This window comes from Acipenser ruthenus, chromosome 9 (assembly GCF_902713425.1).
Source record: "Acipenser ruthenus chromosome 9, fAciRut3.2 maternal haplotype, whole genome shotgun sequence".
Classification (NCBI taxonomy): domain Eukaryota; kingdom Metazoa; phylum Chordata; class Actinopteri; order Acipenseriformes; family Acipenseridae; genus Acipenser; species Acipenser ruthenus.
This window is the reverse complement of record NC_081197.1, coordinates 56680021-56702932: the sequence shown is the minus strand read 5'-3', so window position 1 is coordinate 56702932 and position 22912 is coordinate 56680021. Positions and strand designations below refer to the sequence as shown.

General features: G+C 38.5%; 1 protein-coding gene across 1 annotated transcript in view; it reads left to right on the top strand.

The window, feature by feature from the left end:
* The window catches only part of LOC117405972 (von Willebrand factor A domain-containing protein 8-like), a 107527-nt gene that overhangs the window by 43104 nt on the left and 41511 nt on the right, over positions 1 to 22912 (top strand). The window contains exons 20-33 of the mRNA XM_034923815.2: positions 1144 to 1215; positions 1967 to 2043; positions 5831 to 5906; positions 7467 to 7602; positions 8072 to 8191; positions 8702 to 8907; positions 13012 to 13163; positions 16191 to 16299; positions 16580 to 16718; positions 17185 to 17372; positions 19535 to 19654; positions 19960 to 20024; positions 20127 to 20252; positions 20875 to 20984. Coding sequence (XP_034779706.2) covers positions 1144 to 1215; positions 1967 to 2043; positions 5831 to 5906; positions 7467 to 7602; positions 8072 to 8191; positions 8702 to 8907; positions 13012 to 13163; positions 16191 to 16299; positions 16580 to 16718; positions 17185 to 17372; positions 19535 to 19654; positions 19960 to 20024; positions 20127 to 20252; positions 20875 to 20984 — 1696 coding nt within the window. The remainder of the gene's footprint in view (positions 1 to 1143; positions 1216 to 1966; positions 2044 to 5830; positions 5907 to 7466; positions 7603 to 8071; positions 8192 to 8701; positions 8908 to 13011; positions 13164 to 16190; positions 16300 to 16579; positions 16719 to 17184; positions 17373 to 19534; positions 19655 to 19959; positions 20025 to 20126; positions 20253 to 20874; positions 20985 to 22912) is intronic.

Below are 22912 nucleotides of genomic sequence, written 5' to 3'. Positions count from 1 at the left end.
CACGCATAGACACAGGCACGCATGCACTCACATGCGCACGCACACACACGAACGCACAGACACACACACGCACGGATGCATACACACACACAGACGCACACACAGACACGCACGCACAGACACACACACACCCCAAACACTCTCGAGTATGCATTATGGGTGCATCTTACACACTACAAGCGGTGGTAGACATGTTGAGAATTGCTCAAGCAGTACTAAACGAAAGATGAATACATGTATTAAAATTGTATTTCTGCCAGTTCTCAAGAAATAAAAGGAAATAAAGTGGCAGGCTGTATGTCTCAATGCTTACCTAATAAGTAATCTCTGCGTCAAGGAAGATTGCAATAAATCAACCATTAGGCTTTTGTGTCCCTGTGGACCTGCAAGAATTCTTTGCTTGCCCTACTTTCAGGTGGCCTGTTTTCTCTAGGTACAGTAAATAGGGAGAAGCAGGCTGATTGAGTGCAAATGTGTAAAGGGCTCCAGGCTTTGATTGAATTGGGTTTATACCACATATCGTAAACTGCAACCCCTTTTGTATCTTCAACAGAGGCAAACATGCGACTTCTTTTTATAGATCTGATGAAGTGGAATGAAATTACTGTCCAAGTGTAAAATCAGGATTACATTTTGAGACATTTTAATGAGAAGACAAGCTTGGCTCCATACAATAGATGTTATTGCTGTTGTAATAAATTCCCCCACCCATATGTTCATAACCATATTAGCTTTTGCAGGAGAAAGGATTACAATAAAATACCTGCTTCAGTTAATCTTTTTAAGCTCTCTGTGAAATGTAGTAAAACTCTGTCTTGATTCTACTGGTTATATTTCTGAGATTGCATTAAACAAATTGATGATTATTTTAAATTTATGATTATTTTATTACTCTGTGGAGAACAGCAATCCACACAAACCCAAACCTCTGTTTCTTTACTTGTTTCACTTGGCATGGTAAATTAGCCCGATCAGCACCAATGACCGTCACCTGTGGAGAGCTTGATCTCACTTAATCGAGTAACTGGTTCATGCAGCTTTACTTTATGTAATCAGTACCTGTACATAAGTTGCACTCATCAGTGACTTTAGGAAATACTGTTTTTACTGTACTTTTACTCCAGTAATTTCTGTTTCCTGTAGCACATGATGGTGATGGAGGACATGCTAAAGGACTTCCTGCTGGGGGAGCACCTGCTGCTGGTTGGAAACCAGGTGAGGTTCTGAGTCCTGTGTTATGGACACATTTCAGATACATTTTGTGCATGAGATATACCAGAACAGTCATCTGACCTACATAACAGCCACGATGTGCTGTTTAATATTTCCCTTTGATGGCCATATACATGCACCACAGAAACCTGAGGTTTCTGAAATTTTAAACAAACCTAGATTCACTTTTGGAAACAACAGCAGCTGTATAATAATTTCTTTGCTTTGGCAAGTGGTTACGGAAAACACAAAATGTCATGCTCCCTGTGATAACTTACTGGATATAACATCCCCAGAATGACACCTTAAAAAATGTGAAATATGAGTTGCATTAGCACAGCTTGTGTTTGTTACTGTTTCTTCTAAGAAGTTTCTTTTTAAAGCATGAATAACGATTGCAGTTTGAGTCGGATTTACATAATAATCTCATTTTACATTGAATCCAGGGGGCAAGGTTCTGCTATGATTTGATTTGCTGGATTATGAAAACCCATTACTGAGGGTTGCCTGGCAGGGTGAAAGTCATTCCTTGTGTGCAGGCTCAGCAGAACCTCCTCATTCCATGTATCAAGAGAATTGGATGTTGGGATTTTCACATTAAATCATACCGTCTTTTTTTTTTTTGATTTGATTTTGGGCCGAGCACCAAAACTACTGTTCATGATTCGTACATTAAAGCTCAGCTTGCAGGAATTTCATTTATATTTGCCTTTAATCTTTTTTTTTTAAAGCTGTTGATTCATTCCCCCTGCAGGGCGTTGGGAAGAACAAGATAGTTGACAGATTTCTACAGCTCATGAACAGGCCGAGGGAGTACCTGCAACTTCACAGGTATGTTTAGGTGTGACAAGCCTGCCTGGCTATCACGTGTCCCACTGCTTTGTATTCAGAACTGGTTTGTGTGACTTGAAGCTGCATTCATTTGAAATGATCTTCTCTTTCCAAGGTTAAACAAAATTATTTTTGTTCATGGCAAATTGGGACACTCCTCATGGGAGGTGGAGATGGGGGTCATATTTCATAAAAGCTACTCTAAACATCCAAGGGGGGTTATTAATAGCATCTGAATGTTATATAGGCCAAAGTGATCGTGGAAGGTTTCAAACACGAATTCCTAATTGGAACACTGTTCCTTGTGTATTTTTAATGGATCACTTTGCATTAAATGTCTTTGTGAAACAGGACAGGTAATTTACACCAATAATATTAGTATTAAAATTGGTACCCAGATTCGTGTTTAAAAAGGATGTGGATGTTGATCTCCATTGATGTCAGTCAACCATAGTGAATGAATGAATGAACCCTTTGTTAGCCTCATCATTGCTGCTTAAACAGAAGGCGGAAAGGGGTGCTAGTGCAGCCCACATACATAACACGTTCAACTTATAACTTTAAGCAAAACAAATGTGTTTCTTCTTCTTCTTCTTCTTCTTCTTCTTCTTCTTCTTCTTCTTCTTCTTCTTCTTCTTCTTCTTCTTCTTCTTCTTCTTATTTCAACAATTCTTTATTGAATACATGTCTTTAAAATTTCACAAGCACAAATCTAAACTACACAAATAAATATTACATTGTACTTGAATACTAAACATGTACAAAATCTAGTAAAAAAAAAACGTCAACACATACCTGTGCTTTAAAATGAAGTCTTGTTGTTGCATAAAAAAACAGGTTCTATTCAATTGATCTAAAAGGTAGTGGATTCTTACATTGCTGACTGGAAGACATTGGGGCAGTTTACAAGCAAAAACTGAAACGCGTGACAACAGATCTCTCGCGCGTTTTTGGTCATGACAGTTCTGCTTCCACGTTTACATGAGAGTTTATTTTAGAGAGAGAATTTAGTCGTTCAAATGCAAACGACCTCATTAATAATAACATTATGTGAGGGTTTATTTAAATATCACCAAACGCGCTGAAAAGAGATTGCAGGATAAAGGATATCCGCTACAGCGTTCAAACCAACTTTAATTTAAAGAAGAACAGTTGTGAATTGCTTCACAGCTTTTGTTTTACATGTGAATCCTAAGAATAATATGTGAAAAACAAAACATATCGCATATGCGCACACACTTAGCCCGACATGCGTAAAATGGCTTGATATCCCCAACCATTTGTTTTTTCACAAATTATTATTATGATTCACATATAAAACAGAAGCTGTGAAACAATTCACAACTGGTCTTCTTTAAATTAAAGTTGTTTTGAAAATGCTAGCTGTTGTGGTTGGGGATATCAAGCACTTTTAATTGACGCTGGGACAGTGGTGTGTATATGCGATATGTTATTGCATTCACAAATTATTCTTAGGCTTCACAGGTAAAACACAGACTGTGAAACAATTCACATTTGGCATCCTTTAAATTAAAGTTGGTTTGAGCGCTGTAGCTGCTGTGGTTGAGGAGATAAAGCCATTTTACATGTGTCAGGTAGGCTGTGTGCGTATATGCGGTATGTTATTGTTTTTCACAATTTATTTGTTTGATTCACATGTAAAGAAGAGCTTGTGAAACAATTCACAATTGGTCTTCTTCACATTAAAGTTGGTTTGGACGCTCTAGCTACTGTGGTTGGGGAGATAAAGCCCTTTTACGCGTGGCTGAGGCTAAGTGTGCTTATGTGCGGTATGTTATTATTTTCTTTTACATAGGGGAAGTGGAGGAGGTATCGTTATTTCATGAAAGTCTATCGTTAAGTATTTTGCACGACTGTGGAGTGTGTTGCTATGGGACTAATGAGGCCAATTAGCATGCACTTTACCGTGCTTTACCAAAGCGTAATGACACTTGAGTCACACACTTTTTTGCTGTGCTCTTTTGGAACGAGCACAATCATGCGTGATTTGCGCGTGACACGTCATGAATGCACTATAGTACCGCGATTAAAACTTGCATGTAAACACCGCCATTTTTACATTCACAACAAATCAGAGGGTTAAACAGATTGCAATGCACTGTATATCACTAGGGTTGCATTAAGTATATTCCTTGATCCAGCACAGAAATCACTGGGAAACGATCCTCCCACGCTAATGCAAAAAAACCTTGTCTAATCCAGAAAGTCTTTTGATTAATTCATTAAAGGACAGATGACAATCAAGGCCTATACAGCCATGGCTCTCACTTTAGCCATGACAGAAAATCAACAAAAGTAATAGAAGTGGCAGCAGGAGACTGAGAGGAATGGAAATGTCCTAATTGCCCTTCAATGGACTACTTCAAAATATAAGGAATAGCTGCATAAAGACACTCCAGGAAACAATTTACATGCATGTTTTTATGAGGACATGCGCCTAAAAGGGCTAGGGCTATTTTTTTTGGACTGAAAAACTTGTAATATTTCAGATTAAATGTTATTGACTATGAACTTTGCATTCTGTGAAAGTACATTTGTATTCAGTTATTCTTGGTATTTTCCCAGTCACGGTTTGAAACACTGTTTAAATCTAGAAAATATTTTGTCAGGCTTTGAAGAAGTAAAGTGTACAGTAGATTGTGTGTAACACGGTTGTCCGTACACACAGCAGTGTTATGTATTCCACCGTGGGTAAAACAGGGTTCAAACTTCCAGGAGATGTTTAAGAGAACATGTTTTACTCCTCAGACCCATTCTCTGTGGTCAGCACAGGACTGCATTGCTGCTCCTCGCTGCTTTGCTCCACCCGACATGCAATCCAGCTTCTGTTTCATTTCCCAGAGATCCGTATCTTGCCACATTTGTAAAAGTTGGAATGTCAGTATTGCGTCTCCAAGGTGTCTTTGAGAAATATGATAGGGCTGACTTAATTTGCTGGTTAATCTTCTTGTTGTGGATTCGCCTCGTTTACTCCAGTTTTGTAAAAACTTTTTTTTTTTTTAATTGTCGATTTATTATTGCCTCCTTGTTTGCTGTGTGGTACAGTATCACCAAGGAATCACAAACTGTAATTGGCAATTTTACATTTACACTGGGGACAGGCACACGAGTGAGCTACAATTTCAACTGGCTGTGAACAGAACGATACACAGTCAGATATCACAGCTCTGCAGTATACAGATGGATTTGAAATGAATGCAGCTGTGTTCCTATGGGGCAGATTAAAGCTGCAATGTCCCACATACGTCTTAGTTGTACATCATAATACCATCCCTTGGTGTCTCTTTACTACATTCCAGTCTAATACAGTATGTTAGTTTTAGCTGTAGGGGCACAAGCTAAAACATGTTTCCTCCATTGAAACCTGATGGCCACTACTTCACTCTGTCTTCCTAAAGGTTTGTAAAACTATAAGCAGGGGTTCATTTGTGACGGATCGCATCGAATCCCTGAAAAAATAACTTATACATAACATGTCCAATAAAAAAACACTTTCCTGAAAATGGTATAGAAAGAATTGATTTAGTATAGGATTTAACAAATGGCTCTGTCAGTGACATCATTGCAGCTTTTACCAGTATACCATGGGGTATTAGATACGTAGTTGCATACTGACCTTATGTTATAGAAAGCTGAAAATAATCTGCAGGTGCACAGTGTGGGTGGATTCCCTATTCCACATTCCCCAGACATCACTTTCAGACTGTCATGTGAATTAAACTATCATTGTGAATTAGTAAGTATAAAACATTTCTTTGACTTGCAGAGACACCACAGTGCAGACCCTCACTCTGCAGCCCTCCGTTCGGGATGGTATTATCATCTATGAAGATTCACCACTGGTCAGTTTGAATTTAGTCACGATGCATGTTCAGTGAGCCTGGATACTGGAAGTTTTTATTATTATTTTTTCTTTGGTCTTTTTCTCACAGCCTGGTCATTTGAAATGCTGGCTCCCTGCTTGACTCATGACTCAGTAGCCAGATTAAACTGTTACGATATTAGGGGATGTGGTTTTGAAACTTCTTCTGATATTGATGTGCTTGAAAGCTATATAAGGAAATCTGTAAGATGTGTTTAAGTTATCTTTAAAAACACTTGTCTTCTTGTGTAAAATGAACTCTCTGGACCACAGATATGTTGCAGACAGGGCCGTGCCTGTATATTTATTTATCCATAAACAAAATAAAAGTCTAACTCCACCCACGAGTACTAACTAAACTTTTCCCAAGTTCTTAAAGAAATAAACTGGACGGCTAAGCTGTTTACCAGTCACTCAAACGAATCAGTGTACAACACAGTACCTTTCCAGGTCTGACCACACAAGTCTCTTCTCCAGGCCTTAGCCTTAATGCAGACAGCCTAACAAACATTTCACCTGGTTTATATACCTACCTGTCAAAATACCAGGCAGGTGTCCCTCAATAAATGAGTGCCTGGTGATTTCTATATATATATATATATATATTTTAAAAAAAAAACAACAGAAATGTAAATGATTTAAAATGTATAATAATCTATAACTTGCTAGTACTTGCCAGAACCGAAGCGATTGTATTTTATCTTGCTCTTAATTGTATTAATACTTGTACTGGTTCTTGAAATGTATTTTTGTCTACGACTGTAAGTCGCCATGGATAAGGGTGTCTGCTAAGAAATAAAATAATAATAATAATAATAATAATAATAATAATAATAATAATAATAATAATAATAATAATAATAGTACATATACTTAGTTAATGGTTCATTGATTTATAGGTCACCTGATGATTATAATGGGCTTGTTCAATTATAGGTGCCCTATATTACAAAATGAGGTACAAACCATTGATTAATTTTCCTTTTAAGGCAGGTTTTTATTTAATTTCTGAAAACTTGGGATTTGCTGAGGTCCTCAGTTACTTGGGAAAGAGAATTATAAAGTTTTTATGATAACATCTAAAAAAAACCCTCTTTAATGTGAGTCTGTGATTAGGAGGGGAGAGAGCAGTATAATTAGATACAGTATTAAAGCCACATACCACTTAAAGGTGCATGGTCCGTGACAAACAGTTTTGCAGTATCATAAATGAGACCCAACTTGTGTAAGTTGATTTTTTATTTTTTTTTACTTACATATGCTGTGACCCTTGCAACCTTGTGATGCTGCAGGAAGTTGCAGGAATGTACTTTTTTATTTGCAACGTTACAGAGTGGGATGAAGGCTTCAAACGCAGGAGCAGCTTGTGCACATTTCAAGGGGGTGTGTTAGCTTGTTGATCTATTTCTATATCATTGGGGGGCACTGCACTTTTAATTACAGCCATTTGTTAGAAGACGGTCAGTAATGTGCTTGAGATTCGATTTTTGGAAAGGTCATCTTGGTATAGAATAGCAGTTTCTTAACCCTCTTGTCCCAGGTGAAAGCAGTGAAGATGGGACACATCCTGGTTATAGATGAAGCTGACAAAGCCCCAACCAACGTCACCTGCATTTTAAAGACTTTGGTAGAGAGCGGAGAAATGATTCTTGCCGACGGAAGAAGAATTGTTGCAGGTAAGAAAACTGCAGTAATCAGTCTCGCCTTCCTTCAGCGCTATACGATTTAATCATTCTGTTTGATTATTACCCAATTTACTCACTTAGACTGGAGCGAGTTCTAGAGGTAGTTTTACAAAATTCACAAAATATACACCGTAGAACGCAATACAGAAATAAAAAAAAGGTTTATGAAATATGTTAAGAATAATCTGTCCATTCTCAATTAAGTTTCCAGTGGATAGAATAAAATATATAAATGTATTCTGAAATATGAATGTTTAAATGTTTAATACAATACATATTTAAAGTATACAGTCTAGAAGAATAGATTAGGCCACATGATTGATGTTTTTTGTATTTGATATTATTTGTATGTTTGAGACCCATGTTGTCCAGCTGTTCTTCCATGGAAGCCTCTCTCCTAACATGCAGCAATCCTTCTTTTAAAATCTGCCTTTTGAGAATGGAAGGGTTGTTGTTGCAGATCCAGCCTTTGCCAGAGGCAGGCCGAATGCTATTGTCATCCACCCTGATTTCCGAATGCTTGTGCTGGCAAACAGACCTGGCTTTCCTTTCCTGGGGAATGATTTCTTTGGAGCATTAGGTACAGTATGTTGAATTTTTATTTATTTATTTTTTTGTTTTTAGAGGTGTGACCTTTCAGGGATTGAGACTAGACTGCCAGGCAGCTGCTGAACATGAAACCACAGCAGGTATCACTGCTGACTGGCTGGTTGCTGAAAATTGGATTTCTTATTTTGTACCTGCAACCTCCATGGCTTACCATATTTCCTCCTAAAATCCCTTTCTGTGTCAGCTGAAAAACATATTCTTACAATTGTGTATTTTTGAATAGGATCATAAAAGCTTTTTCTTTTTGAGGAATATTTTCAGAAGATTGGAAGTACACAAATGTCCCGTGTGCTGTTGATGCACAGTGGACCCTACTAAGACAAATAAGCGATAAGTGTCTATCTGAAGTGTATTGTAACCGTATGTAGTCTAGAGGTAAATAGCAGGGATTTTAGATTGTATCTGCTACTGAGAAGTGGATAAAAACTGGAAAACCATGTATACATTTTACTTTGAAATGTTGTGTCTTTACCTCCTCTAGGTGACATATTCAGCTGCCATGCAGTTGACAATCCCAAGCCACAGTCCGAACTTGCCATGCTAAAGCAGTATGGCCCAGATGTCCCAGAGCCAGTGCTTCAAAAACTAGTAGCAGCGTTTGGAGAGCTGAGGGCGATGGCAGATCAGGGCACCATTACATACCCATACTCAACCAGAGAGGTTGTGAATATCGTCAGACACCTGCAGGTAGGAAGGGCTTTTTCTGTATCCATAAACAAAAGCAGTAAAATCCCAAGCATTTTAGCATTTTAGCTGCAGTAGTTATGAATATGAAGTTGTGCACTTTGATATAGATTGTTAATAATAAAATCAGGTCAGTTTTCATCACTCCCTATTTAATTACTTCAATGACCTCCACCCCCCCTAAATTCTCGGGGGTTGGAGAGATACATTTAGGTAATTTTGAGTCCCAAGTCCTTTAAGTTCAGGTCAGAAGCAAGTCGTCTCTGTCCTCTGTCCTAATTAGGCAGGGAGCCCAGGCAGCTGAAGATCTTGAATACAGCACTTTATGCAGTTTACCTCTGGTCTGACTACACAGTGGAAGTAAAATGGTATTTCTGGCACATTTGTTATTTATTTTTTTATTTTTATCTATTTTTTAAATTACAATTAGACAATAATCTAACCATGTTCTAACACTCCAGAAATGCAACCTATCTTTAGCATTTTATCTGTAAAATATACCCCTGGCATTGCATGGTAAAAGTATAGGTGTGTATTTTAATACTGTAATTAAAATAGTTTTCTTTTTGCGATGTGCCAAGAGCATTGATGTTGCCCCCGGTGTAATCCCAGTTAAAGCTCATTGCTGCTGTTCTGTTGAGTTGCTTCATAGCCAGACAGCAGTAGATGCTCAGAGATGTAGCGGTGTGATAGTGTTCAATTCATTAGAGAACTCATTAAAGCTGAAATTAAACTTGGGTTTCGTGAAATACAAGACAGGACTTCAGATCTCAGTGCCAATTCTAAGATGTCAAGTTCTTTCTGTGCCTGGCTGTTCAGGGCCAGATGGATTGGATAACAGTAGCAGAGTCTTTGGCAAGCGGTTTAATAAGTATATGTTTATGTACAGCTATGACCAAATCGAATGAAACCTGTTGAATAATGTTACGTTAACATATTGAATTGCATACCGTTTTGTAGTTTTCCATATACTTAACGAAAAACTGACAAAAAAAAAGTGACATTTCAAAATCTAACATGAAATGCTGTACTACTGTTTTGGCTTTCGGTAGACTTGTGTGATATCATTTTGTAGTTTCTTTGATTACATGATGTTAAATAAAATATCTAAATTATGTTCACACACATATATATATATAAATATAAATAATAATAAGTGTGTGTGTGTATATATGTATATCTATATAAAATTGTTATTATTATTTTTTTAACTATGTCTCAATCCTAAAATTCTAGGTGATGCTAAACTTTTGTCCATAGCTGTAGATCTAAATTCGTTCTTTGTATAATTTAATAATTGTTGTAATGTTAAAATGACCATTACTGTGGCCCTAGATTTAGTAATCTAGGTTAGTACATTGTATTTGGTTAAAAGGATAAGCTGTTTTAGCGCATAGCTTGGTAGCGTGAAATCAAGACATAAAAGGTCACAGGCACTGAGCTGCTGAAACCAAACTTCATTATTGATTGTGCACAGCAGTATCCTGGAGTCAAAACATTAAACAGCAATTAGACAGGGGAAGAACCAGCCCAGCAACAGATCAGTAGAGAAGAACCTAATGTACTAATATAGCTTGTCTAGCCCTGTATTCATCTGTTTTAGCAGTCAATGAGAGATCATTGATTTCTAGGGTTTATTTCCAAGGACAGTGGATGTCAGTCTTGACAAAATGGTTTAATGACAACGTGCATTGAAGTGTTTAGGTCAATTGAAATTGATGGATTTGCAGATCAGTTTGAAAATAATAAATGAAGACGAAGGCAATACTGCTTGTGAGACTTCAGGATGCCTAAATTAAACTGGATTGGATCAAAATCAGTAGTGGCTCCTGACTTTAATAAGTGGGGAGGCTAAATATATTGTGTGTGTGTATATATTATTATTTATTTATTATCGGCAGTAAAACGTTGCATGTTTCAAAAGATACTTCGTAATTTAATAAGAAATGTCATACATAAGGCAAGCAACAGACTATAATAAAAACATTGTGGACTTACTTGATTGATGAACATTGAGTGATGTCATTTGTAGAATGAAAAATGTTTTTACAGCCCGTGTAAGATTTTTTTATATTACTGTAGCCCACAGAAATCCACTGGGAAGATGAAGTTGAAAAACCAAACCACGAATACTCGCAGGCAACCAGTTTGTTTTTTCGTTCCGCGAGCAATTAAAAAGGCCATTTTTATTTTGGTCCTCCCTGCTGAAGAAGGTCCAATTTAGGCTTTGGATGACCTTTTATGTTATTTTTTATTCTTATTATTTCCTCAACATGCATTTCCTGACACATCTATAAATTAAAAATCAGAGTAATCACCATGATGAAAAAGGGGATGATCATGGCATAAATTAACAGTTTGTACAGAAATGTGTAGATTAAGAAATACCAGTGAATAGCTTAATGAACACTGGATAAGTGGTATGAAAGACTAAGGTGCCATTAGGTAATCAAATTCATTGTTAGTATCAATTTGCTAAGCAGTTTTCCAGTTATGTGTAAAACAGATGGACAAATGTACAGACAGACAGACACTCCCATACATCCCCAGAATGAGATGCTCTTAACAGTGCCTGTGTATGCCTAATAGTATTTCTAGCAAGGGTCCTCACAGTTGGAGAAGTGGGTTTCCAGGTGTAATGTATGGCGTACGTACACCTGCCTCCACTCTTATCACCTTCGAATGGGATTACATACCTGTGAGGGGGATAAGAAGTTACCTTGGCAACCACTAGAAAGCAGTGGATGCCCCAGCTGATTGTAACAAACAAGGGCCGTGTCGTTATGGGCTCCCACCTTACCGGAAGTGCACTTTTCTGTTTGTCTACCATCTTGTAGGGCTGTCTCAATGCCTGGGGGAAACACAGCAGTTGATTTTTAACATTAAAGAGAAATGGCTCGAATGAAACATAAAGCATGTTACCCACTGTTCTAGCATGAAGAGAAGGGAAGATGAGCAGCGTTATGGAATTGGAGATGGTAAAACATATACGGGCAGATTTTATAGGTCATCTAAGAATATCATAGAACTTGTCAATTAATATAAGCAACCTCCTTTAACAAAATTAGTCTCAATTTTTAAAAGTAGGTCATGTTTTAATCTAAGAAATAAGGTATTATAAATCTAAACAAACACTGGACACGGCCTGAGCAAATCAAGATTAAACATTTCAGGTCATTATTTACCAGACCTCCCGCTAGTATAAAGAAAAAGCCCAATTTGTGTGTTTTAAACAAGCAGTATCAATGTGCTTTAATTAAAAAAGTAAACAGAAAGCTATAGCGGAGTGTTTGGTGTGTTGACAGTGACTCTGCAGCTCCGTTGTAAATACAGTGACATCCTAGAAATAAACGCTGGTCTCCTCTTCACCTCCCTGAATTTCACACCCTGCATCTCCACAGTTTAACACTTCATAGTTATCCTAATTTCCCTGGGGTTGCCCACCTCACATTTCGGAGCTCCTGTTAAAGATTCAGTTTAACAATGTTAACGTTAACAATGTCAAATATATTGAATGGTAATCTGTTCTACTCCAGCAGTACCCGAAACTAAAACAACACAAATCACCACTATGTCTTACTATTAGGCCACTGGTAACAACAGTCATTTTAAAAGTGTGGGCAACAAATCCTCCGAATGGGAATATATCAGAGACGAAAATATCAAGAAACTGAATGAAATGTCTCACCATTTTGTTTCATGAAAAAACAAAAAATATATATTTGAAAACAACACAACTAAATATGGGTGAATTGTGTACTATGTAAAACATCTTAAGAAATACTGCACTTTTATAGACCTAGAACTTTTTTTTTTCCAAATATTCTTGGGAAGATGATGGGCAAAATAAGTATGGAAGTGGGACTTACAAATCATGCAATTCGTGCAATTGCAGGACAAATCCTCTCCAGTGCTGGGCTAGAAAATCGGCAGGTCATATCTGTATGTATGAATCGTCAATACAAAGTAAAGAAACTGAAACTGGACACTGGGGCTTTCGTTTAAAAAAAAAAAAAAAAAAATGTTGTCAGGGTTCTTTGTTGCATCAGGTACAAAATACACACCCACAAACTAATAGGTCTGTATCTTCTTTTTTTTTTTTTACAGACATTTCCAGACGAAGGGCTTGCAAACGTGGTGCGGAATGTGTTTGACTTTGATTCCTACAACAAGGAAATGCGTGAGATTCTCACCGGCGCCCTGCACAAACACGGAATCCCTATCGGAGCCAAGCCAACCAGTGTGCATCTGGCCAAGGAGTAAGGCTATTGGACACTTTGACACTAACAGTTATCATTTACATACTGTACACACTGCTGCTAATTCCATTACAAGTTACCTTACACACTTCACATGGGGCTTATTCCTTCGCCATCTCTGGTGTATTGTATGTGTTTAAACATCATGTCAGATACAGTGCTATTGTTTCAAAAGGATTGATAGCAGGGGGCGTGGGGGGGGGGCATGCAGGCAGGAGCTTGTTGGTTAGAAACTTGTTTGTGCCTAGTTGATCTTGGCTCGGGACCCACATGCGCTTCCATGAGTTAGGGAGCAAAATGGCTTTGAGATAGTTAGCTTAATGCAGGTGAAAAGAGGTGATTGGCTTGATAGTGGGAATGGAGGGCCATGATTGGCTTGATAGTGGGAACGGAGGGCCATGATTGGCTTGATAGTGGGAACGGAGGGCCATGATTGGCTTGATAGTGGGAACGGAGGGCCTTCTAAGTGGGTTGCAGCAGTGAAGCAATTTTCAAATTAGGGATTCAAATTGGTTAGAAATGGAGGACCAATTGCTTTTTTTTTAAACAAGCCTTTTGAAATAATGGTGTGGTACAATGCATATCTTTAAACACACAATATGCCATAAAGTGGGAAAGGTGGTTCTTGACTGATTCTGTTTAAATTGGGGCAAGTAAATAATATGTATCAGAATGCACATGTTTTAATTTGAACTTGAATTGGACAGTATCCTTGGTGGTTACGTTAAAGATTGAAGCTTGATTAACATGTCATTGTTGGTAGTTGGTATACAGGGTAAGTACCTGTGCGTGCCCTTCCTTTTTGTAAACCCACACTGCTCTGTCCTGTGGGCCTCTGCTGTTTGACTGAGATTAATTCGGTATTTGAGCTAAATGAAACCCTTCCTCATGCTGGTCTCTCTGACATCACCAGGATAGCAACACATGGGAGGGAGAGGCTAGTCAAGTGGGCTAAGACCTGTGAACAAAATGAACCAAGATCTTTTAAACTGAAAGGTTTTAGTTCCCACTTAAGGGTGTCTTGAAATGTCATCTGCTAGTGATAGCAATTACCTCCCATATCCTCACAGAACAGCCTGTCATGCAGGATTGCTTTGGAGAGCAAGTCCTTCCATCACTTCCATCACCTGATTGTTTAAAGCTTGCTGTTGGCGGTATGCTTAGACTTGTACAGCAGTGGCCAGCTACAACCCTTTCAGCCATCACTTATGTTTCTTGATTACTTTGCAGTCCTGTTTTCTTTAGATATCCTTAAATGATTTTATTACCAGTACACAGGTGTACTATTTCATTTTTGCTGTATTGAATATATATATATATATATTTCATTTAATGCATTTGCCTTCTGGTGCACTTGATTAAAAAATCACAATACTACCATGTCCACAAATTGAACGAATTGTACAGTAATAACCAACTGAAACAATGTAGTTTAGCTAGTTCACCTTTTAACTGTACTTCTACAGCTGTGACATACAAACCCCAGATGAGCAGTTCATTTTGTTTTCACCTGTATTGTATTTTAAATGGAAAGGATTGAGCCCCTTTCATGTTTAGAGGTGTATTAACTTTGCATATACTATACATTTTTAAAATAAAGGAAAATATTTGTTTCTTTAGTCTTGTGTTTTTCTTTATGACCATGAAATTTGGCAGGCCATTCAATTGAAATATGGCCATTTTGGGATATGCAGGAATGTTGGCACATTCACTTTATCTTAATAGCAGGGGAAGAAACAAGTATTTTCCTAGCTAAACAAAAGGGGTTTATTTCACACAAACCACACATTTAAAATCTCACAGTATAAGCATTTTACACTTAAAAAAACAAAACACACAATTTGAGGGATCCAATTTTCACATATTAATGTCTACAGAATCCTTGTTATTTCTTATTCTCAAAGCCAGGTGATTTAAAGCATGTCAAAATGTTCTAAGAGCAGCAGAATGTCAAATGTGACAGGAAGTTGATTTTCTATTTATAGCAAGTCCAGTTACACAGTAGTTGGGCAAAGATACTGTAGACTTACTTCTGTCCTGAAAGAGGCACAAAGCAAATCACAGCAGAGCTGGCAGACTGCTGAGAAATCAGAAATGCTGTGCCAGAGAGGGGTTGAATATACAGAATGCATGTTTGTAAATAGCATATGGAGAGTGAAACTAATTTAATATACAAATACTGTTATAGATCATGGAAGGCAGCAGGCACTTGCTGAGGAAAGTAAGCTCCCTGCTGCTGGCCAGTACAATGCAGAGGGTCTGTGTGGTAGACTGGCAGCTCTGTACAGAAAGCCCTAAAATCCTGCTATTAGGAGGATAAAGCAAATCCATGGGAAGTGTTGATGCCTGTTGGATAGAGTTGAGGCCTGGAGCAAATACTGGAAGTTAAATCTAACAAATTTCACCTGTTGTTTTGAGAAAATGCTTCTAATGGCTTAACTATACTGACACCAGTCTTTTGGTCTTTTGACATCTCTTCTTTTTTTTGTAATTGAAAGGATTTGATTTGAGTCATTATTTACAGTACATAGAAATCCAGTTTATGCAACATGCTTTCTTTAAAGTGCAGGTAACAAGCTTAGCCCTGAAAGCGGGTCCCCTTTTAGGGACACGCAGTTTGAATTGCTTTTTGGAAACAGATTCATATTTATTCCAAGGAGCTGTGTGCTGACCTGGAATAAACAGAGTATGAAACAACTCTCCACTTTGCTGTGCATCTCTGGAGAAGAGCTTAAAAGAGAGGGCTTGGTCAGTCTTGAGGACCTGTTTTACTGATGAACCCAGTAGATTTTGTTAGATCTTGCAGTAGATTGTGTTAGATCTTAAAAGAGCTGCCCTCAGACTGTTTCAGCTGTTTTTATCATGTTTTAGTGATACACTTAATTCTGAGCACCAAGTTACTTTACAGAAAATCTAGTATCAGAAAACGAATTATATAGCTGCAGTGTGTCAGACTGAAAATTCCGTAAGATATTACATAAGACAGACGTGATTTGGTGAATTTGTGACAATGTGACTGTTTGGCAGGTTGCCGTTGCCCGAGTGCAGACTCACTGGCTACTGGACGACAAACCAGTCGGGAAACCCACACCGCAAACTGCTGTGCCCCACTGAGACTCGCCAGACAGACGTCAAGGTTGTACTGCACTGCCTGCACTTTATTTACAAGTTCTGCTAACCGCTCGATCCTGACTTCTGTGTTTTTAATGTTCCTGTTAATGAAAATAAACATGTCATGTATTAAATAATATGTGTAATATGTGAAAACATTTAATATGTGTCTGATAAAAAACCTTATCAAAATCAAATGATTTGACCTTAGTTGTAATGAAATTACCATTGCTGCTGGTATGTTATGTTTTATTGAACTTGTTTTTCTCCTGAAGACTACATCTTTTTCTTTGTTTCTCCAACAGGGTCCCATGTTTTTAAGAGTCCAGGGATACCCATTGGAACGACACGAGGCGCGAGCCCTGAGCTTCACTGAAGAGCAGGCACACTGGCAGATCCCCATGAACGAAGTGAATATTGTCTGTGACGTAACCACAGCCACAGGTAAACCGGCCCTCGAGAACCAGCGCCAGGGTCCCTCACGATTACACTGCGGCAGTTCTTTACTGGCTTAATCTTATGTGAAACCAGGCGTTCATTCTGCGTCGTTCCATTTTGTTCTCTATGTAAGTAGCTTCCATTGTCATTGAGTTGTTTTTTTTTTCATTTCCATTGCTATGGGTGGTGCTTTCTATCATTCTGATATGCTGCTCTAGCAGTGAGTAATTATAATTTTATTTACATGTAAATCTGCTGTAACCTGGCTTTGAGCTTATAATACCTTGGCATTAGAGCAACAGAACCCAGGACGACTCAGAATGATAACAGTCTCCATTGATAGTAAGGGAAACAGTGAAATAACAAATAAAAAACAACTAAAATGACAATTGTGATGTGTATAAATTAATTTTCAAAAAAGTTCATTGCCATGACAGTAGATCAACCAACCCGTTGTATTTTCTTTGAACAGACACTATTTATGTGGCTACCTGCAACCCAGTCTCCTTGTACGCTATGCATGTGAGCGGAGACACTGTGCAGTGTATGGACCTATATGATGTCTTCCCCAGGACTATCAGTGGTGTCTGGCAATCGTTCGTAACAGTGGCGGCTCTTGGGAGCCCCCTTCAGGGCCAAGTTGTGTTGCACGAGGAGCAGGTATGAAAACTAAATGGGTGTTTTGAATTTATAACAGCCAAGCTAATAACAAACCTTTGTGAACAGAATTAATATGGGAAATAGCTACTTTAGTTCTTTCCTTCTCATCATGACCTGTCCTGTGTTATCACAGCTTGCCAGTATCCTGTATACAGTAAACTGCTTTCTGCCTTCCATTCTGATCTCAGCTGACCTGAAATTCTCCATGTATTCATGTAATATCTGTTACGGTTAAAGTTAGGATTACTGCTGTGTAAGCTGTGTAAAGTGTCTTGGGTTTAGCGAGCTCCAGATGTTAAACTGAGAAATAGAAGAGCTTTGTGATGGTGGTCCACTATGATTTATTGATTGATTGATTGATAAAGAGGGAGATGGTGACAGATCAGTGGGTCAATAGAAGTGGGTCAATGGCTTCTTAAATTTGTGTAATATTAAAGACAATAGTTTTTACACTTTTATTCCACTTGGCAGATTCTCTCTTTTCCTTTAGCACAGTTGTTTCACTGCTTGAGTAACAAAGCAGTGGCATTATCCCCCACTTTGAAGCAAAGTTGAAGTTGGCAATATTTAGCTTACAAACGCTAATATGAAGAAGAGAAGACATTTACAGTATCTGTTTCATAGCACTTTGCACTTTGCCTAATAAGGCACTGAAAAATAAAATAAAGTTGAAAGAGCTGTCGGAATACCAGCTGCTACAAATTAGATAAGACCGCAGTGTTTAGGAAAATGAAACTTTACAGTTTCTAAAAATACCACTTTAAGAAAAGAAAAGAAAAAAAATAAGTTGACTTATTACATCTGTCCAAGGCATGGAATTCCAGACATCAGGACTAGGTCATCCAAGGGTCGCCCTTCTCCCAGTCAAGTACAAACAAACAGAACCGGAATGCAGAGGCTCTCATCCCGAAAGACTTGCCAAAACTACCCAGGGTTTATTCAAGAGTGACGCAAACTTTCTATTAATAAACACAGACAGCATGCACCATCTATCATTCAGGGCATAAGGAAGCCATTACCAGCAAAAGGGGTGGGCTGTTTCACATTTCTTGTAAAAGTAAACTTAACATTTGGTAGATAAATAGTAACTTGAAGAGTAGCTTAATGCAGGTTTCACTATATCTTTAAGCCAAAAACAGGCAGGCCTCAGATTTCATCTGTGGTAGTTGAAGATTATAGCGTTGGCTTAGAACAAGAATAACTGTGGTGATCAGCCCTCTTTCTCTTTTAGGACAGTTTCTATTCCAGATGCAGCAGGAATTATTTGCCCGGACCAATGTCATTTCCACGGAAGGCTTTTGCCGTCCGTTTTAACACAATTTTCAACTTGCTATGTGTCTGTGTGGCAGTAGAAAGGCATAGTCTTCTTTTGGGGCCAATGTTTTCATAGCCTGGCATTACTTCACCTACCATTAAGGCAATACATGGCACAGGGAATTCATTTTTGAGCTTCTAGTACCATTCACGTCTAGATGCCTGGATCCGCCTCTGGTCCTCAGAGAAAACATTTCAGTGCTCTCACCCCAGTCCCAAGTGGACAATAGCCAAAATGATTCAGCACAATCAGTCTCCGATTGAACAGCAGGTGGTGCTTAGACCAGGATTGACTTGTGCTGTGAGGGAAAGCTCCTGTGGCACCACAATTGCTATTGTCGCTCACCATTCATGAACCTTATACACAACAAACATGTTACTGTAATTATATGAAGGGTCTTAAAGGTCACTGCATATCTCTGCCTTTCATTTTACACTAAACCATGGTCTGTGGAAACAGGTGGTCTATGTAGGAAGGGTTTAACATGCGGGTTTAATACAGGACTGACTGTATTTATCTATGTTAAAGACAGCCGTTCATAATCGCATTTTAGGGTAAGATATGGATCTAACCCTCTGTGGTGCGGACAGATGAGTTCATCTAACTTGAAGACATATTCGCAGTTGCCCGAACACGAAGCTGTTCACTTTGCAGTTGAGGAAAACATGTAACATGTCCTGTTGTATTTTATGTATTCTTTCTTAATTTATTTTTTACAAAATAAGACAAACGCAACGTCTGTCATGTTTTAAATCTCTCTTCCCCTCTTTTGTTTCCATTGTTTCTCAGCAGTTTACTTCTCTTAGGAAAGTTCCTAAGGAAAGTTTGTGTTTCTTTGCTGTTCCAGAGCAATGCTGTCTTGCACTTGGATGTGATGAGCGGAGCTGTGCGCCGAATCATCCTGTCTCCGGAGGGTCAGGAGACCCCTAAGAACCCATCGTCCTGGTGGAGCAACAAGCAAGACCAGGTGAGAGAGTAGAGAGGGCTGGATAGCTGCCGTCTCATTTTGAATTCGCTGGACCTGTTCTAGTTTATCTTATCCACTTGTATGGAAGGGTTACAATATAACCCTCTTGCATCACTCTCATTGCACAAAAATGGGTAAATCTGACAGCCTCGAAGTCATGGTTAAACATTGATAATAAAATGTGAAAGCTGGCGGGTGCTTCTTGCGCTCATCCTTATGTACTCTAGTGTGCAAAGCTACTGTTCTTGGAAATGTGTGATACTGGCTCTGTGACTGAACAGCTCTGGTTTCTTTCTTTCAAACAGGGTGCTTTCAAAATGTGCCGAGAGTTTTCACAGAAGAATTGGCTTGTCTTCTATAAAGAGAATCAGTAAGAGTACAGTATTGCTACAACTTTGATTGCTCCTCATTTCATCTTCAGAGGCACTAAGCAGGCTCACTGTATAAGAATGGGTCTTGTTATGTTTGTCAGGAACCACCTCGATGTGCTGGATGTGTTAGAAGGCAGAGCGCACACTATCTCCCTGCCAATCAACCTCAAGTCCGTCTTCCTGGTGGCTGAAGACCGCTGGCTGCTCGTGGAAAGCAAAACCAACCAGTAGGTTGACATTACCGTGCAGGAGGTGAAATATCCTGGGAGGGTGTTTTCTGTCTGTCTTTCCTCCCATGCTGATTGGTGATCTCGGGGCTTTGACAACATTTCCCATTCTGATTCTCAGCACTAAGTTTTGAATAGACAGGAATATGTTAAAAAGCCGTTTGAAGAACACAACTGTAAATAAAACCCTGCTATATAAAGTCTGTGTAAAAGGATAAAAAAAAACAGTGTTATTATTTTTTTTATATAGCAGTTTCGGCCTCACAAGATCTATGGTGTGAGAAATTTGACACACCATCTTTTGCAGAGGTTAAGAAGACCTGGGTTGTCTTGGACTACTGTAACATTGTTAGGTTAGCATATACAAGTAATAAAGAATGGCATTAAACATTGCTACAAAAAGTGAGTCCACATACTGTAGAGCATGGTCATTTGTTATGAATTTCTTTTTTGTATTTTGTGGACTTAAGCCTGTTTTTGCATGGTACTGACCCCGGTAATACTTTATTTCTGATTGTATAGCATGAAAAGAGAATACAGTCAGATAGGGATGCTCTCGTTTGTGAAATAAAAAGTAACCCCCCCCCCTCCCCCTCCCTTCCACCCCTCCATTCCTTACTAGAAAGTTCCTGCTCACTAAGCCGATGCACATGGGAGCAGAGGACACTGGGATCTGCCAACTTCATACAATCACAGAGGATCCTGTCAGCACTGGTTTCGGAACGACATCAGGTATGAAAGATCTCACAACATCATAGACCTGAGTGCTTTCCACTGTTCCGCTTGGCAGTAGCCAGGGTTTTCAAATAGAAGCACTCAATTGATCTGTCTGTTCTGAGGATGTTGGGGCTGACTAAGTAGCGTTATCATCCCCTCCGAGGTGGAGATTGCAGAGCGAAGCCACAGAGTGGAGCTACCTGAAGTATATGCCAGGCTCATCTCAACTGTACCATCGCTCATTGGGGAGCATTTTAGCCAGATTATACCAGATTTAACTAGAAACAGTAATACCGCAATCAATCCAATGCCACACATACAAAAGACAGAACAGCCATGTTTTCCCCATTTTGGCTTACTTAAAGCAGATACTGTACTGTACATGAGCGAGCCAATAAATATTTTTAAATGCTGCAGCTACTGTTGTATCCATTAGGGTTGCATTGTAATGGCTGCTTGAGTCATATGTGAAAAGGCTTCTCCAGTAGGCTTGACAATAGCTGACAAACACCCTGCATGAGTTTTTTAGCTTTGTATTTTTGGCAGCATGTTATTTCTCTGTGGTGTACAGCCACCTGGTGCAAGCAAAGCAGTATTATCCAAACTGGAGCCAGCGGCAGCACAGCTTTGCATGAGCCAAGAGGAAATAAAATAAAATAAAAAGGCAGAGCTTTTAATGCTTAATCATCTTTGACTGGGGGAATTATTATTTCATACTTTTTAAACCAGACTGTGTCTGTTGAGTCTTGTCAGGCAATTTTAGGCAATAGAGGGTATTTAGCAGCTGCTGTGTACATAATTGTGTTGTTCCTTATGTGGTTTAATTGTGTTGTTCCACATTCTTTATTCCATATTTAATAGACCCATTACCCCCATATTGAACATGCCAACCCTATACAGTTTGTGCTTCCTTTACAATGTACAAATACACAAGCACATGTCCTCACTATATATATTCTAGTGCTTCAGTCTGGGACATTGTCACTTTAAAGTATGAACTACTTGGAAAACTGTAACATAAGCCAAAAGGCTAAACCAAAAAACTACAAAAATATTTCTATTTATAACAGCTGCCCCTCAGGCATCACAAAACCATGTTTTGAGCTCATTCCAGGAATGAGTACAGGGAGTTTTCAGAGAGGAGGAGTGGAATGAGGCCAAGTGCATTTTGGATTGTAAGATGGAGGTGCTGTTATTATTATTAGTAGTAGTATTAGTATTATTATTATTAGTAGTAGTATTTTTTATTTATTAAATATGTTGGAGTAAAGTCTCCTCAAATTTATTCTCCAGAAAGCTAGCAATAAAATATACACTTTACAAAGAATATGTATATATAATAATTGATTTTGAAATAAATGGGGTCGCCCAGAATACATTTAATGATGTTGAAATATGTGTTTTATGTCATGAGACAAGCCTATTTTTTGTAAAATAAAGAAGTGTGATTCTTACTCTGCCTGAATGAGAATGAAAATACCGGTCTGTTATGGACATCATAAAAAGTATGTTTACAGTACAGTCAAAAAGAAGCTGACCATTTTACCCATGCACTTTGCTCCTATATTAATGGTATAGTTTTACTCCATTATAAGACTCCTCTTGTGAAAAACTGTCGTACACAGTGAAACCGAAGAGAAGCATGAGCATCTTGTTGTGTTAAATGCCCGCAGTTTGTTTTTCCAGTGAGTTCGCTTCATAAGCGGTGTAAGCGTGTGCCGCTAATGCATTTCATGTCTTCTTTCGGCTCCCCTTTTATTTCGTTACTTCAGATAAAATTGAAAGCTCCTTTAAATGTTTACAGTCACTGGTGATGCTGTTTACTGAAAGCTCGCAATGATGTAATAGTTGAATAAGCAAAGTAAGAAATTTAGGCTCAACTCATGTTATGCTATAGCTTGCCAAACTTTATATATACAGTATTTCATTTTTTGATGGAATAA